This window comes from Argiope bruennichi, chromosome X2, assembly GCF_947563725.1.
Source record: "Argiope bruennichi chromosome X2, qqArgBrue1.1, whole genome shotgun sequence".
NCBI lineage: Eukaryota > Metazoa > Arthropoda > Arachnida > Araneae > Araneidae > Argiope > Argiope bruennichi.
Window position 1 is genome coordinate 67,395,122 of NC_079163.1, and position 17,649 is coordinate 67,412,770.

At 28.2% G+C, this 17,649-nt stretch overlaps 1 protein-coding gene across 16 annotated transcripts in view; it reads right to left on the reverse strand.

The window, feature by feature from the left end:
- Positions 1-2,610: 2,610 nt before the first annotated feature.
- The window catches only part of LOC129960066 (serine/threonine-protein kinase Sgk2-like), a 72,889-nt gene continuing 57,850 nt past the window's right edge, over positions 2,611-17,649 (reverse strand). For all 16 annotated transcript variants that reach the window (XM_056073130.1, XM_056073129.1, XM_056073142.1 and 13 more), the window contains 5 exons: positions 16,133-16,228; positions 15,258-15,365; positions 12,936-13,073; positions 10,191-10,248; positions 2,611-2,979 (listed from right to left, as the gene is read on the reverse strand). In XM_056073130.1, the coding sequence (XP_055929105.1) occupies positions 2,885-2,979; positions 10,191-10,248; positions 12,936-13,073; positions 15,258-15,365; positions 16,133-16,228 (495 nt within the window). In that variant the 3' untranslated portion in view covers positions 2,611-2,884. The remainder of the gene's footprint in view (positions 2,980-10,190; positions 10,249-12,935; positions 13,074-15,257; positions 15,366-16,132; positions 16,229-17,649) is intronic.

A 17,649-nucleotide genomic window follows, 5' to 3' on the forward strand; every position in this document is an offset into this window, starting at 1 on the left:
TAGTAATTTTAAATTACTTAACAAATAATTAATAAAATCAATGTGTGCAAATTTCAGAAATGGACCGAAAGCTTTGGGGTGAATTGTAGTTGTGAAAGAAATTGATTGACGGCTTTGTATGGCTGCATAACAGTCTATCGTGAAATTGTAATTCTTTGCCGGTTTTGTACAAATAATAGAATGGCCGATTACAAGGGTGCATGTTTGGCTTATTAGTATATGGCTTTCTGAACTGTGAGCAAACTTACATATCAGTTGATTAGGAAAGATCTCAAATTTAGTGTAGGGAACAGTGTTGTATCTTTGACCATTTTTCAATATTATTAATTTTTTTTATTGGTATCACAATTCTGTTGTGAAAGTTAATCTTAACACTGCTTAGTTTTGCATTTATTACATATTTAAAAGACAAAAATTTTAATTTTTATAAAAACGATGGTGTAACATAATGTTGTGCCTTTAATCTGAGCTTATTTAAACAACCGCTAATAGATTGTGCCATCTTTATTAAAGAATCCCTAAAAAAGCTATGTTTGCAAATAATAATTCGACATCCCGATTTCTGTGTTGCAATCATGTCGAACACTTTGAGTTTTGCCTTGGGAAGAAGTCGCTTAATTACTCAAAATTCTGAATTTCACATGAGCTTGGCAAAGGATTATTCCGAGTATTATCTTCTCTTTCCATTTATATGATAAGCAACTTATTTCTAAGCATGGAAAGTTAAGATTCAGAATGCGTCTCAATTTGAGGAAAACATATGCCTTATGGAATGTCATTTATTTGAACAAAATGAAATTTTTTGAACTTGAAGGTTTCTGTACTATTGGTTATTTATATTGTATTGTTTCACTACTGGTCATTTATTGTTTCGTTTTTTTTTTTCTTTCATTTTATCGTTTTCTGTAATTTAGTGAAATAATCTTGTAATGAATTTGTATTTTATCCATTATTTATCAAGCTGTATATTTTGCCCATGAATTCAGTAATATTCGTTTATCGAATTCAATGCGTTAATATTATACTAATTTATTCACAAATCGGGGCTTCCAAACAGGTTGTTCTTTAACTTTTAGACGTCACCGTATTTACATTAAAATACATGCTTTCATGATACTTTCTTCCTATAAATTTTCAATGGCATTATCATCTGAGAAGTGCGTATTTGACAGAAGCACGAGTTTTCACTGGCAACCAATGATTGTCGTAACCATAAGAAGATCGCAAGTCGTAATTTGAGCATCATATTTCAAGAAAAATATTTAAAAACGAATTTATTAGAAACCGAACAAGGAGTGTTTTGTGCTTTTTAAAGTTTTATATTAATGCAATATTTGGCTTTTTCTATAATTTAAATGATGCTAAGTCCATTGTTGACATATTTTTGAAATAGAATTTTATATTACGATATTCTCAGAAACTTTCTGTTAAATGTGTTTCTCAATAATGCAGGGAGGTTGCGATTAAAATTCAACTTTCAAAAAGTTGTCAGTAAGGAATCGCTGATCAGAATGATGCAAAATTTGACCTGAAAATATTCAAAGAAAGAGGGGGGGAGTATGTTAGAAGAAAAAAAATTTAGCAATAGTTGGAGCTTTACCATGTCAAATTATAAGTAGATGCGAGTACCAGTGACAACTAACGAAATTATTGTTACAGATTAAACCAATTATCCTTTTCAGTGTGCACGACTATAATTTTTTTTTTACCTAAAAATTCAATGAGTATTATAATGGTATTCAAATCAGTTGGCATTTGTGGCATTTTTTTTGTCAAAGGCCCATCTATCAAGACAAGAGCAAATATCAGCCATCATTTTCGGACAAACTTGTAGCCAAGATGACTTGGACTTAACTCTCCAATTAAAAAATCGCAAGAATTATCTGACGCATGTTGTGTTCAGTGGTCTGATAGCGAACATGACTGAAACGAAGACACACATTGAGCAGCACATTTACAACATCAGAAAATATGCACTTGAATCTGTTGTTTCACGAATTAAACTTGTTGCGGGAAAACGATGGACAGGATATTCAGCATTTCTTGAGCAAGTCTAGAGACAGTTAAAACACGATTTTATTGTCGCTTTTTCTGCTTTTTTTTTTTTCATGCATCTCGGGACAGTTAAAAACCAATTTCGTTGGTGCTTCTTTGTGATTTTGGGAACAATTATTAAACTGATTTTATTTTCCCTGTCCAGTGTGCGACTACCTTGCCGTGACGGATGAGCTTTCACCTGAGAGTACCACTACTATTGAATGACTTGAAAGGCATTATTCATTTGGTTTCTCAATGAATATGAAACTTTATAATCATGCGTATTGAATTTAACCTGTTATTCAAGCAATTGCTGTTGCATTGGGTTGAAATTGTCTCTGGTACCCGAATCCTTGTACGTTTTATGATGTTTAAAATATCTTCCATTGATAAAATTTTGAGCTTCCTTCTGATTTATTTTTTTCTCTTTCTTCTCTTATATTCAAATCAAATTTTAGTTCATTCTGAATAATGATCCTGTGTTTTTTACCTGTGAAGGCTAAATTTTAAATACAATCATTCTGCATATATCATAATTATATAATTACAAAGAAAATTTCAAAATTGTCAATATTTGCAGACTGGCAACAATATAAAGATTTATTATCAAAAAATTCATTATATTTGTTTTGCACACAGTTAAGATCCATACTGCTCGGTTCAACAATACAAATATAAATAAGAACAATTCCTTAAAAACTTTAACCTCAGAGGCTGATTACTTTGGCAAAATGTAACAATTTTATCATCTGTTCCAATTTTCTGCACACTCAATGAAACAAATTCTTTAAATAATCTTAGAATTCAAATCCCTAGCAGATGCAAACATTGTATAACATTAATGCTTTCAAAGCTCTGTTGGCGGAGCATACGAAAATCCAACAAAGGAAACGTCGGCATCTTGAACACTTGCACTTAAACTTTGTGACCGGGACAGTGAAGCTACAAAATACAAAGGGAAAAATTGTTAAAATATGCTGGATTTTGCTTATATAAATTTTTTTTTTTTTTTTTTTTTTTTTTTTTTTTGCTACTGTGGAATTGGAAAGGTATCGGAACATTTGCGCTCGGTAAATCATTCCCTACCCCTGTTGCATCGTAGGTTTACTGGGATTTGGACCTTTGGCAAGAAAACTTGGCGCGGGTGACGGTTTTTAGTTTTCCATAGCTGCATTTCTGGTCGGGCTAATTGGTAATAATGGAATGGCGATAATTTTTATAAAAATTTTATTTGATCTTTCATTTATGAGATCTTGTACATACATTTATCTTATTCATATATCTTGCAATAAATGATAATTAATTCTATTATTAATAGAAAAGCAAGACTGTTTTTATCAGAAAAATAAATAGCGGAATTAAATGCATTTAAAAAGAAGTAAGATATAAGAGAATCTATAGCTGTTTTATTTACTAATATTTGAACAATCTCGTATTTCTGAATGAATTTTCTTCAAAATCGCTATTATCTTTACTCATAAAAGGGAAAAAATGTACGTGTATGTTACGTTATATTACATTAGTTCACTTGGCAAATTTATGTTTTTTAATCTCAATAGTACTCATATTTTATGTCATAAAGTAAAATTGTCTTAACATTTATTGAAATTAGATTCGTAATGGAAAAGAAATTTTAGTTAAAAAAAAATGTACATATGTGGATTAATTTGAACATAGGATTCTGCCAATTATCTGCCAGTTTTATATTATAGATTTCAAGAATTCTCTTGCCTTTTTCTTTCAATACATTAGTTTGGAAAAATCTACTTTTGTTTATTTCAACTCCCTTTTTTGTTAAATATTCTTTTAAAAAATATTTTAAATCATGTAAATTCTATTTACAAAATCAATTCTACTTTTATGCAAAGAAATATCTTATATCTGATAAATAATTATGTTTTACAAAAAAAGATAAAGAAAATAGATGCCTAAAGAGAACATTTTCACATACGAAATTTGAATACTTTTTGGATAAAATAGGATATCTAATACACAGGGAATTGAATTTTTAGGCTACGACAAGACATAAGTTTTGACTTCAAATTCAGGTTTTAGTGATACAACTATATCAATTAACAACAACAAAAAAAAATCTAATGTAATTGGCCAGTAAATAGAATGATTAGTGCATTCCACATCATTTTATAGATTTTGTTTCCTTCGTAATTATATTTATTGGTTAAGAAAAAAAATTAGTTTAATATTGTTTACTTTAATAGGAGTATTTTCAAAATAGTAGAAATAAGGGAAGTTTGTCATATTTGAATCACCAAAATAGTTTTTAATGAAATCTGACAGAAAAATAATTTCAAAAAAGGAAAAACAGTAAATTTTTTGTAGTTTATTTACTTTTAAAAATGTAATAAACACTCTGAGAAATACGCTTTAATGTAGAAAAAAATATAGCCGATTAAAATCGTTTCATCGGATCAATTAAAGAAAATGATTCCACAAATTACATCACTAATTTTTTTTAAGCTCAATAATGGAAAATAGGTTTTGATTTTCAAGCTCATATCAGCATATAAAATCTGAACTCAAGTTTGATATTTTATGAACGATGTCATTTCCTTTTTTATTCGTTTGTTCCTCAAGATATAAAAGAATACAGCCTTAATTTTTCTATTGATTGGTGGCTTTTTATATTAATTATTATCTTTTTGCTTTAGACTTTTCCAATTTCAATTAATGATAATGTTTATAACTGCTTTCTGAGAGCTACGATAGACCTCTTCAAATTCAGGTAATAATTTTAATTCCAATTTAAGCCCTTTTTGGAGGACCTCCCCCCCCCCAAAAAAAAAGAATAACCTAACCTTATCTTTAAAGTATTTGAATAAAATTATACTATAATATGTACTAAACTGTGGTCAATAAAATTTACTCTCAAAGGATATAACATGCTTAATTTCAAGCGGTTGAAATTCTATCTTTCCTTTGATAAAGCATAACATTTATTAACTTTCATTACATTTAAAAAAAAAAAAGAATGATATTCTATTAATTAAAGTGCTTAAAAATTGGTTCCAAATTAACACCTTCAACACCTATGCACAGTTACATTAACTTAATAATGCTTGAGCATATGTGATTGAGTTCATGTGACACGAGGACTGGCTTTTTGAGTTAGTCAGCAAAGATTTATCAAATATCTATTGATAAATTTAATTCATTTCTTAGTTCAGATATAGTGCCAATAAAAATTAACTGAATCTATCGTTACCACACAATATACTTTTGTAGAAAATGAGACCAACTCAAGGACTTCTAAAAACAGCAGTTGTAACATATGAACAGAAAACTGCTAGTGATGATGAATTTCTTGCACGAAAAATTGTCTTCACTTTTCCAAACGTGAAATTTTTTCAAATTAATTTTTCTATCTAGATTAAAGCAACCTTCGTCTCTCCAAATAACATTTTTCAGAAAAGAAAAAAAAGTTTTGAGTTTGCATTGCAACAAAAACAATGCTTTTCTTGCTGAGTATTCCAGTAAGTCTCTGAGATGGTTTAAATGTTCAGTTCCCCAAGTTTATCTTCCCTTCTTTATAAAGACGATAGTGCAACTGCAGAAGAGTGAAAATGAACAACGTTATTATTATCAAATTTTTTTAAAGCCATAATGATTTGATGATGTACTAATTGCATTCCGAAATAAACGCTTTCTTCCACATTTGTGGCCAGTCCTTCGAAATTTAAAACTAAGCATATACCTACAAATGTTCTAGATAGAAATGTGAAATTTTGTATCGATGAAAATAATAATCAATATATACTAATTCACTCTTGAAATTATGATGGATATAAAAAAAAAATTTAATTTTTGCAATTTTTGTACAATTGCCTATCTTATTTAATGAAATTTTGTAATTCGAAGTATGTTTAGATGCAATATTTAAAAAAAAAAAAAGTGACTTTAGAAACCATGCTTACATAGTTGTGAAATTAGTTTTTATCTTAAGGCCTAATATTTAAATATTTACCATTGTAATTTCAATTTTGATTACGATAAAGGTCCAATCTATATAAATCTATACTTTTGGCAAGAAATTCAGGGGCGAAAAAAACAAAAGAACGAATAAAATATAAAGTAATATATTTTATTTTTAGCTTTCTTTCGTGCATAGATTTAAGACAAATTGAAAATTAGTAATATATCATTGGCAGCGCTTTTAAGAAAATAGGCAGAAATTTGCTACTACATTACTTGCGAATAAAATTTAAGCTCATGATACTGTATTTGAGAATTACGCGTTTTAATGTAGCACGTTTAGATGTTGCATTTAAATTAATTATCAACATTTTCTCCTGAGAATTAATCAGCAGCGGTTTTTAAAATTATTAATATGATTCCTATCATTTATTTTAGCCAGCCAAAAAGCTTATTTTTTTTGCAAAAAAAAAAAAAAAAAAAAAAAAAACCTTATTTGAACAGTTTTAACGTAAAAAATACATTAGCTCATTTCAAGTATCAGTTTGTGGAATGTATATACATAAAAGCATGCATAGATACATATAGAAAGAATTAAACATTATTGATATCCATTTAAATTTGAATTTAAAGCCCTTTCTATGCATTTTTTTTTTTTTCATTTTGTTAAATAAAGTTAAAACGTAAGAGATATAAAGATTAAATTTGTATTATGCATATCAGAATTATACTTTTTATAAATGTCTTCCGTGTGGGAAAATTATAAACGTATTCCTTTTAATAAATACATTTTTAAAGCAAATTTCTCACACTTTATATTTATTATATTCAACACTCGTTTGAAACGTGGTAAGGTCATCAACATTTTTCTCAAGGAAGTTTCGTTTCGTTATCAGAGACAAGGAGTATCTTTCTCATTCATAGTGAGTTGATTACCATTTGGCGTACATTGTAAAATCGCCAAATCTTACATGCAAAGATAAAGTTTATAATGTGGTAGTCTTCCTTGACACTTGAGCGGAAAGGGGGAAATTTATCGAGCGCAAGTACCATAGAACCATTGGAAATGATTAGAGATGACTATTGCATTACGCATGTAGAACAAGTAAATAAAATTTTGAATTTAAAGATAGTATGCTTATTCAGTTTACAAAAGAGTTTGTAAGTCCTGTACCTACATTTCTATATAAGAAATGCGCAACGCCGAACGAATGCATTCATACAATAATTACGATTCAGCATTTTTAGGCTGCATATTAAAACTGCAATAATACATATTTGTTACATCATCAGCAAAGATTATTACAACTGAAGAAAAACTAACAAAATCTGGCTTCAATTAAATATGCCTTTAGTATACTAAGCTATACTAGTAAGCTAAATCTATTTAAGATTCGCCTTTTCCAATCATTGAATTGAAAATTCTATAAAGAAGAACAGTGAAGTGCCAAAACTACAAATCCAATTTCACATTTGAAGCGTGTTGTGTTCATGAGTAAACGTGTTTCATTACATAGAAATAGGCAGAATTCAACTATCTGCTCATGGAGCTGGAGCTTTTAAAATATGACACATATATGCAAGACTAATGACTAAGCCTTTACAAAATTTCACCCATTTAGAGTTTTTTTTTTTTAATTATAATGTATTATGTTCGCATTGCTTTAGATGGATATATAGCCTTTTTTAGATGGATTTCGTCCAAAATTTGATTCAAATTAATAATTTTGATGAACAGTTCACTTTACAAATTTCATTCTTCTAATTCGTTCCATTTTTGAATGAGCGTGCTCCTTCGCAGGCGGGTGTAATTTCATATATGCTTTTTCTTTTGCGGACTCGGAGTGGTGTAAAACGCGAAGATTCGTTAAAACCCCATGTTCGATTTATTTTATTGCTATAGTTCTTTGCCCTGCATATAATTCATATACGTACAAGTAAAAATTAGTTATGCTAAATATTGTTTTAGCCAGATAAGTTGAATTTCTCAAAGCCTTAATGTGTTCATAATTGAAAATTTTATGATAATGTTATTAGAAAAAATTTATATTTAACATTTGCTTAAAGCATGAAATAATTAAAATATTGTTGAACTATATGTAAAAATCAGATTTGTAATATATTTATTATAATAAAATAACCCTATGAAACTTAATCTCCTATCCGATTAACAATAGATTCTGCCTAAAAATAAAATTCTCTTCTAATAAACAACGATAATTTCATTGGCTTAAAATATTCTTTACGATATTCCTATCACAATATTCAGCTATTTTTTTAAGTGGGTTAAACAACGTCAAAATTAAGATCTTACGATGCATTGATCTGATTGAACGATGCATGGATTCGAAAAATAATAGAACTGCCTCAAAATATAAATTAAAAAAATGTTAATTGAAAAATCCTGTTCATATTAAGGCTAAATCAGAATAGAGTTCATTATTTTTTATTAAATTTCTGTGCATAAAAAGGTTTTCTTTTTCTTGCTATTAACAGGCTGGGATTTATTTAATATACGAATACCGGTAGGCTGGCTTTTTGGAGGAGTTTTCATTAGAAAAAAATTCAATCAAGAAATTCTGTGAATTTCGGAATGAAATTTGATACACGTGCAATAAAGGGTCTGCTGGATCAAATTATTGAAAAATTTCGGTTTCTGTTATGGAAAAACTTCGAGATAGTAGTTAACTATATTAGTTCACTTGGTTAATATCATTTTGTTGATCGGAACAAATCTGTTCCTTCGAGTCTTTTTCATCCATACTAATGTTGTGGAGATACGATAGTAAATACCAAAGTTTATATTATATATATTATATATATATCGTTGATAACTGTATCATTTCATGCAACTTTTAAAGCGACTATTTCAAGCTTTCATATCTGAGGTTGTACATATTATATAGTTGCGCCCTTACATTTTCAGTCCTAGTTGATTTCAAGTCCCGATATCTGATAAAAATTTTAAGCGGTGATAGTGGCAACCTGGCTGTAGACTGATGTTTTAAAATCAAAAAACGATAATTTAAACTTTTCCTCTTAATTGTATCTTAAATATCGTCATAAACAAGACGAATTTACGAAAAGAAGTAAATATGAATCATTTTAAAATTGTTTGTCCATTTTTTGTCGTTAGATCATCAAATCTACTGCAAGTATAGAAAAGTTTTTAATAAAATATAGATTTCTGTAGTTTTTATTTACACCTTATGTTTTTAATCTGATATTTTACGCGGTTCTAATATTTCATCGAATTATTTTAAACATTTTATGAATAAAATTCTTTCCCACACTGATTATTTTCTTTTCTCATCACTTGTAAAATGAAGTTAAAGAATCTTATTTCTTGAACTGGAACTTAAAGGAATATTACATTAAATTACGATTTTATTTGCAAATGATATCGAATTAAATAGTGATTTGATTTAGTTAAATGAAGCTTTAACCGATTTCAAGAATCGAAGCCTGTCTTCAAACGTTTTTAATAGAAATATAGGAGTTTCAATTTTACATAACAGAGAAGAAATTATTTTTTGTTCTCGTATCCACCTTTTCAGTAGACTAATTAACGGTTTGTTTGGAATTAGTATTCAAATCATCATAAATTCTCTCTAAATTTTCATGGCACATTAGCGTCTAATCCACGATAGATTTAAGATATGCTAAGCCCTAACACAGAAAACATATCTTTATCCCCTCATATCTTTTGAAATGCTATTTGCAAAAAAGAAAAATATTACGTATCCTTCAATTTCAGATTTTCATTGAAGAAATTTACAAACTCTTAGGAAATTTAATTTTTTTAACAAATTGCTTTCCGCTTAAAAATTACGTTAGTGATATGACATATATTCCTTAACAGAAGGAACCACATTTAGAGATAAATGACCCAGTCTCGCTTATCCATATAAAAATTAGATAGTTTAAGCATATGCCGTAAGCCAAGTTTTAAAAATTGCATTCGTCATATTTGTTAATTCAGAGAAAAATGATGAAATTAAGAATTATAAATAAATTCCAAAATAGAAATATATTCTATAAATAGTTTGTCTCATTGAGAAAGAACTAGGGCAATATACATTTAGATACTATCGTTAAGTTAAATTTTTAAAAAATAGCCTTGTCAATGTCTATCAGGTAGTAGTAAAATTGCTCATAAGCGGAACGATAGTAGAGAAAAACACTTCACCATTCAGTTAAAAAATAATTTAAGCAATTTTTACCTGGAACCGGCTCTCGAATAAATTCAGGATCAATATTTTTCAAGTCCATTTGTCCTCTCTGAAATAATTGTTCAATAGAAGTTAAGTTTGAAAAGAGTCAAATAGTCAAGAGTCATTCTATAATTTAAATAATGCAAGTAATGTATGAATTTTATTATATGTGTAGTACTTTGAAAATATATCACATGCACTGCAAAATACGATTCTAAATTAATAGTTTCTAAAAAACAAATTCTAAAAAGTTGACTCATTTTCAAAAAAAAAAAAAATCTAGTGATGATTTAACTGTTAATTCCCGAATCACAATTTAGATTAATAGATTATATTAGATTTAGATCACAATATATATGATCTATATTAGATTTAGATCACAATATATATGATCTATATTAGATTTAGATCACAATAATTTAGATTAGTTATGAATTAAAGCTTTTTTTTTCATTCGACTTATATTTACTTAAATATATACAGTTAAAAATGTATATTTTATAATTTACTTTGCTAATTCTGATTTTTTTTTTTTTTTTTGTTCAAATGAGAGCTTTTTTTTCTTTGCTTAAAGGTGCTGTAATAAATTACTTTGTAATTCAACTACTTATAATCATTGTTACAATTATTATAGTTACAAAATTATTCAAGCAAAAAATAAATGATTTTAAAAAATTGACATATAACTGATCATTTTTCTGTCGTCAAATAGTAGGATGGAATTTACAATATTTCATAATACATCTTTCTTTAACATGCAGCGTCATTTGTCTGAATTTCGCAAGAAGTGAAAAATTCGAATTCTTCGCAGCAAATAATGAATACTATTAATTTTCAGACACAAAAATCCGCTGTACTTTTGAGCGTGTGTCAATTTGTTTTGATTTCACCAAAATAGACGTAAAATGAAAAATGGAAACGAACTTTTCTTTTGAAACTGTATATATTATATAGTTTCAAAATCAAACAAAATATTACAACTCAAAAATTAATTAAAAATCAACATTGGAAAAAAAAGTAGCAAAAAGATGGTTGGTTTGGTTATTTAGGTTTTTTGGCACAAAAGCCAAAACTGGCTATGCTGCGCCACTCGAATGAAATAGCAAAAACAAAAATGCCCCTAAGAACTTTGGAAAAGCGCTGGTCTTTTTTCATTGCGTATATGTTTTATATTATAATACTTAAATAAAATCTCTCTGCGGAGTAAAACCTTCCAAAATTGTTAGGTGCAGGATTCTGAGACGAACAGTATTTTCGATTTTTTTCTTTCACATTTGGTATGAACATGACATCATAAGCTTATGCCAGATAAAAGAAGAAAAAGCTCTGAAATACTCGTTATTGATTGCGAACAAATCAGTATTTTTCCCCTCCTGGAAAACTGAGATAAGGATTATTTAAGAATCAAACAAAAACATTTATCTTGAGGTGGGTTGTGACATCCTCAGCACACTTTAACGTATTGTGTAAACATGAGCCAATTCCATTCTACCACGATCTAACCATTTCTCCCACTTCGTGCAGACGACATTTTTATCCAATTCTGCTCGGTTTTTCAAATTTTGTGATAGATGTTAACTGTGCAGAAACTCAAATATTTTTCAGATTCAAAAGTTACAAATATAAATATTTTACATTAAAAAAAAAAATATTAACCCTTTTTTTAAAATGCTTCTTCTCGAACAATTTTCAGTATTTTCTCCCAAATTTTTTTTCAAAGGTACTTCACAATGTATTTAACAGAATTAGGGATCGAATTTTTGATATCTATATTAGTTGCTGAGATAAGAAAAAAATGTTGCTCAAAATTTTGGGAAATTTTTTGGAAAATATGCGAGTTTTTCACTTTGAACATTTTTAGAAAAAATTCTAATCAAAATTCTTACAAATCCATCCTTTATTCTATTAAGCATGCATTTAAGAGGCATCAGAAAAAATTGAATGCAATTGCAATAAAATGCGATTGACTTTCAATATTTTGCAGCGGACAGAATTTTGGAAAAAAGCAAACAGATCAACAGCTTTAAATTTTTCAACACAATATAATTGTAATAAGAACAACTCATATAAAGCTGGGTTTTATCATATTTTTAATGACCAATAGTAATATAGAGATTATTAAAAAAAATTCGAAAATTCTTTTTTTATTCGATAAAATTTTTTCTTTAAAATATTTATTAAATGATCTGCAGCTCTGTTTATCAAGTATCTATTAATACACAATAAAAATTTTAGACCATCTGATTGAAATTCAAATTAATTTAGTCATTTTGTAGATGATTCAATAACAGTGGGAAATTCAGTCGAAAAGAAAAGCGAAAACAGAAAAACTATAAACAATGATTTAACCATTACAGTATCAAACAACTGTCCTGTTTTTATTTCATGGAAAAAATTAATCCGCTTGGCTACTTGCACATGAAATATGTTTGATGTAAATACTGAAGTGTGCGTGGCACCTGATATCATGTTAGGCAAAATAATTCCATATCTCACTAAATACTTGTCTGATTGTTTTGAAATTTTCAGATTAATAAGTCAATTGGTCATTTTTCACTCAAAATTGGAAAATCGGTATATTCGTCGATTTTCCGAAATTCTCAGAATACCGAGTCCATTCTACAACAATCTAATCATTTCTCCCACTTCATGCAGACAATGTTTCTATCCAATTCTGCGCGCTGAGTTTTCGTTAATGAAATGCTCTGTAAAGTATAGAGTGTTAGGATATTTTCAAAGTTTGACGACACTTACCACATTGGGATTATAAGGAGGTGGAATGACCTTTGCTTCTAAATCCGCCCAATTGATAGCTTTGAAAAAATCATGTTTTTTAATATCTTCCACATCATTGGCAGCACCTAATCTTTTGGATTTATCTTTTTGTAGTAACTGTAAGAAAGTTAAGAGAAGTTCGAATTAGATGAAATAATTTAGTAGAATTTCTATTTTTAAGATTCATCGTATTATTATGTTTCCTTAAAAGTTTATGAAAATTTCAACTGACAAAGATGATATGAATTATAAAGAATGGTTAAGATATATATAAAATTTGCAAGACTGTTAAATATTAACTATATTATTTGCAGCAACTCTTTATTGCAGAGATGGTGAAAAATATAATTCTCAGACTCAAACAAAATCTAATAATCGAAATGAAACAAATAAGCAGCATTTGATACAGGGAAAAAAAATTTTTAAATAGAACATTCTACTGGCATTATTATGTTGTATTACTGCGGTCAAATTTATCATCCAAACTTTTTTTTGAGATTAATTTTTTTCCTTAATTATTTGAAAGGAAAAGAAACAGGAAATAATAATAAAAAAAAATAAGAGATTTCTTTTTCTCAAAAATATTGTACTGGAAACAAGAGGGTAAAATCCTGACTCTCTTAAGAGGAAATTAAACCATTACAAAATCATTACAAATCATTAAAGTAAATCATTACAAACACGAAAGAAATTAAATGTTAAAATAGATTCTCAATCTGTGATCTTCGCATTTGATGATTAATCATTTTATCTGTATCTCTTCCTTTCTCTCTTGATGGAATTTCGAAGTGCGTACTTAATGATTTCAATTCCATTCTTTAACAATTCATTTATTTTATGCCATTCGTTTATTTTTACACTTGTGTTTAGATTCCGTGAATAGACGATTAATTTTTAAGTTCAACTTTTGGTTAAATAAGAAAAATATTTTTTTAAATCTTTCCTTGTAATTTATAAGGGTTTTTGCATAAGATGACGAATCGTGACTCTTTAATAAAGAAAGTCAGATTTTCAAAGATATCTGATCTTTGATAATTTATCAATGTATTGCTTTCAATGCATCCAATAGAAATCCGAAGTAATAATTGCACAACATAAGCATTTTAATTCAAAATCTCGAAAAATTCTGGAAGAAAAGCTGGAACGCGTTTCCTGAATATAAATTCACTTCTTATAAAACTAATCTTTGAGCAAATTTCTGTTGCTTGTTTTTCTAGATTGAATCTGATAATTGCATTCATATTGCAGAAGTTGTTATTAAATGTTTTATTCGATGAGCTAAGGAGAGAAATGAATGGGAAAACAACCCATTCTACTGGTAATTCACTGCAAGTAAAAAAAGGGAGTTTTACCAAATGTTTGTCGGTATTTTGAGTTACTTTTTCTCCTCATATTTATAAAATAAAATTGGAGCTATCATCAATAAGACTTTTCGCTGGATATTTTCCATTGCCGATTTTAGAATAAAATAATGATGTTTGCTTACAGTTGGGGTGACTTCCTTTGATCTCCAATCTTCCTTCCAATCTCTGTCAATTTGCCGGCATTTATGCTGGCTCGTTAAACTATACTCTAGATGAATTGCAATTGTTCAAGTGTTTCAACTAACCATCACTATAAATGGCTGCCTATCTGCGTGTTACTTAAGTATCTGTTCAGTATTAATACAATATCTTTTGAGTATCTACTTTGTACGTGCATATATAAGTATTAAATTTTTAATTAATGTTTCCTATTATGTAAAAGAATAGTTGCATCAACCATAACATCAATTAGTTACATCTAGCGACTCTATTCATAGGGGCATTTGTTTGTACAATTCTCCTAAAAATTGAGCGAGTGGAGGTCTGTTAACTTTTTGAATTTTTCCCTGTTTTCCGATTCGGAAAAAAGGAGCCGGCTCGATTTATTCTGCTGTCGATCATCATACATGAATACCATTTTAAAGATAGTAACATACTAAAAGATGCTGTCCTAAAAATGTTCGTAAGAAATTGTCTACATATTTAAAATTAGCAACATTTTTTTTAATGTCATGAATAGATTTTTCCATGGGGAAATTATGTGTTACGTGAAGGAATATTTGCATTAGTCACAGCTTTGAGTATAATTTTGGTATTATGAGTGCTTATATATTTACAAGAAGTCGCATTTTTTCATATTTCTTGTGACATCTTGAAAGGAAATTTTTTTGAGAAAGCCAAAAATTTAAAAGTACAAAATCTTATGAAAAGAATCAACATAAAATACATGTTAAATAGAATAGAGAAAATATTTTCGTATACATTTTAATATATTTACCCCTTCTAAGAGATTTCTAGCGGGTATGGAAATATTTGTTCGCAATCTCAGAGGCTTGTTTAGAATGTTTTGATACATCTCCAAAGTATCTTTGCTGTAAAATGGCGGCTAAAAAAGAAATAATCATACAATTCAATAGTATTAAGGAAGCAAGATATAAAATCATATGGTGGATATCGTAAGTTGAAATTTCTTATCCTTCGATTGCTCACACAATAATCGCTTTCAAGACAGTTTCAATATTTTATGTTTGTCCTAAATATCTAGCCTACCGGAATGCTGGATGCTTAACAAAGAAGACATGCTGTTGATTTTTGAAAGAAAAATAACAAGGAAGATTTTTCGACCAATAAAGTAAAATAACATGAGAGAAATTGTATATAATCTAGAAATTAATATATATATATATATATATGGAGAACCCAACATTGTCAAAATAGTACAAGTATCTCGTATTAGATGGTTGGATCATATCTATATATGATTTTGTATTTCTAACTAAAAAACCTTCCAAGAATAGAGAGAAATTAATAAAGAGGAAGACCACTCACTAGATGACTGGATAACATTGAAAAAGATCTGAAGTAGATAGGATAGGATCAGAGAGGGAAAAATCGGACAGACAGCCTTGGTCTGTAACAGGCTATAGTGCTTAAGAAGAAAGATCTAATAGCAATAAAATAGCTAAATTACATAAGAAATTTATTCAATGCTTGCATTCTCTACAATGTACGAATTGAATTCTTTACGCAACTCTGAAGTTCAACAGAGATTTGTTTTTATTTTTTAAAACTTATTTTGATCTTTAAAAGTCCTGTTCAACAGTCAAAAATACATGGTAATTTTCAAGAATTAGCAATTACAAGTTTACATACCAAGCCATATAACATTTCATATAATACAGCTCCTAGACACCACCAATCAACGGCCTTATCATATGCTTGTTTTCTTAAGACTTCAGGGGCTAAATACTGCAAATAATAAAATTTGAAACTATTAGAAGTATTACTTCCATAAAAATACAGTTTTAGACATTACATTTAAAAAATTTAATAAATCATTTTCTAACTCTTTATATAATAAATTTATGATTAGCGATTGTACATACAAGTTTATAAAAACCTGCATTGTACCTGTATCTACATCGCATACGTGTTATAAATAAAGGTTGATATTTAAATTGTTCCTTTAACATCCATAAAAAATTCATACACAAATTCATTCAAAAAATTTACGTGTTTATTTTTTGTAGAGCATACAAGTGTTTAAGAAGGGAAAAATTAGATATAGACCGAATTCAACAAATCAAGGTAACACTTTTTTCTTTCAACATTGATATAAAATTAAAATTTTTTCAGATCATAATCGTAAGATATAAAATATCAAACTGATACTTTTGTGTTCAGCAAAAATGGTGATATGAAATTCACGTTTTTATTATAGAAACTGCTGAGAGTCGATTTGTAAAAGAATACCAATTTTTATGGGCATTTTAAGAAACAACAAGAAAAAAAAAACTTTAAAAATAGTATATATTGAAATTGAGATTTTTTTAATTAATAAATTCCCAGTAATTTACCAAACCTTGATTTTACTTTTAAATGTTTAAGAATCCTAAGGATCTACCAATATCTTACTTTTGATGAAGTTTATCAATCGAACAATTATACCGATGCCACAATTTCTGTCGAAATGCATGCAAATATCTTCAGACAGTAGTTGAGTCGAAAATAATCAATGCAATAACTTGTAACTACTATGATTTTGTTTGTATACAGCCTCTTCGAACTAAAAACATTTGACTTAGCATTAAGTTTAACAAGTAGTTGAGCTAGATAGATAAGATAGTAATCAAATCAAAATATTTACGCTACATTAATAGATAACGTAATGCAAATATTTATGTAGCGATGTTGATGAAACCAATAAAAGATAACTTTGAAATGCATTTATTTAATCATTTGTTGCATTTACAGACTTAATATTTACGTATTTATTTTCTTGTATATGAAATATTCATATATAAAGTATTGTAATCTTCAAAAAATTTCGAACATGAGAATTTAATAAATCACCAAGCTGTAGACATCTTTAGTCAGTAAAAAACGAGCATTTTGTGTACGTGTGTCACCACTTAACAAGCAACACCACTTATCTCAATGTCCCAAGTTTTATGCGAGCATGGAAAAACAAAAAATTTTTCAACTAATCTTAATATAAATAAAAGCTACTGCGGGTATGTATGTTCCACATTTATCGTTAAACAACTGGCTTCAAATTCAACTAAACTTTAGATACTTATTTGAGATAAGATAAATATTGTCAATGTTTCAAGTTGTAAAATTTAATTAAATGTTCAACTAATTAGAAATTAATCGAAATTTTACCGCTC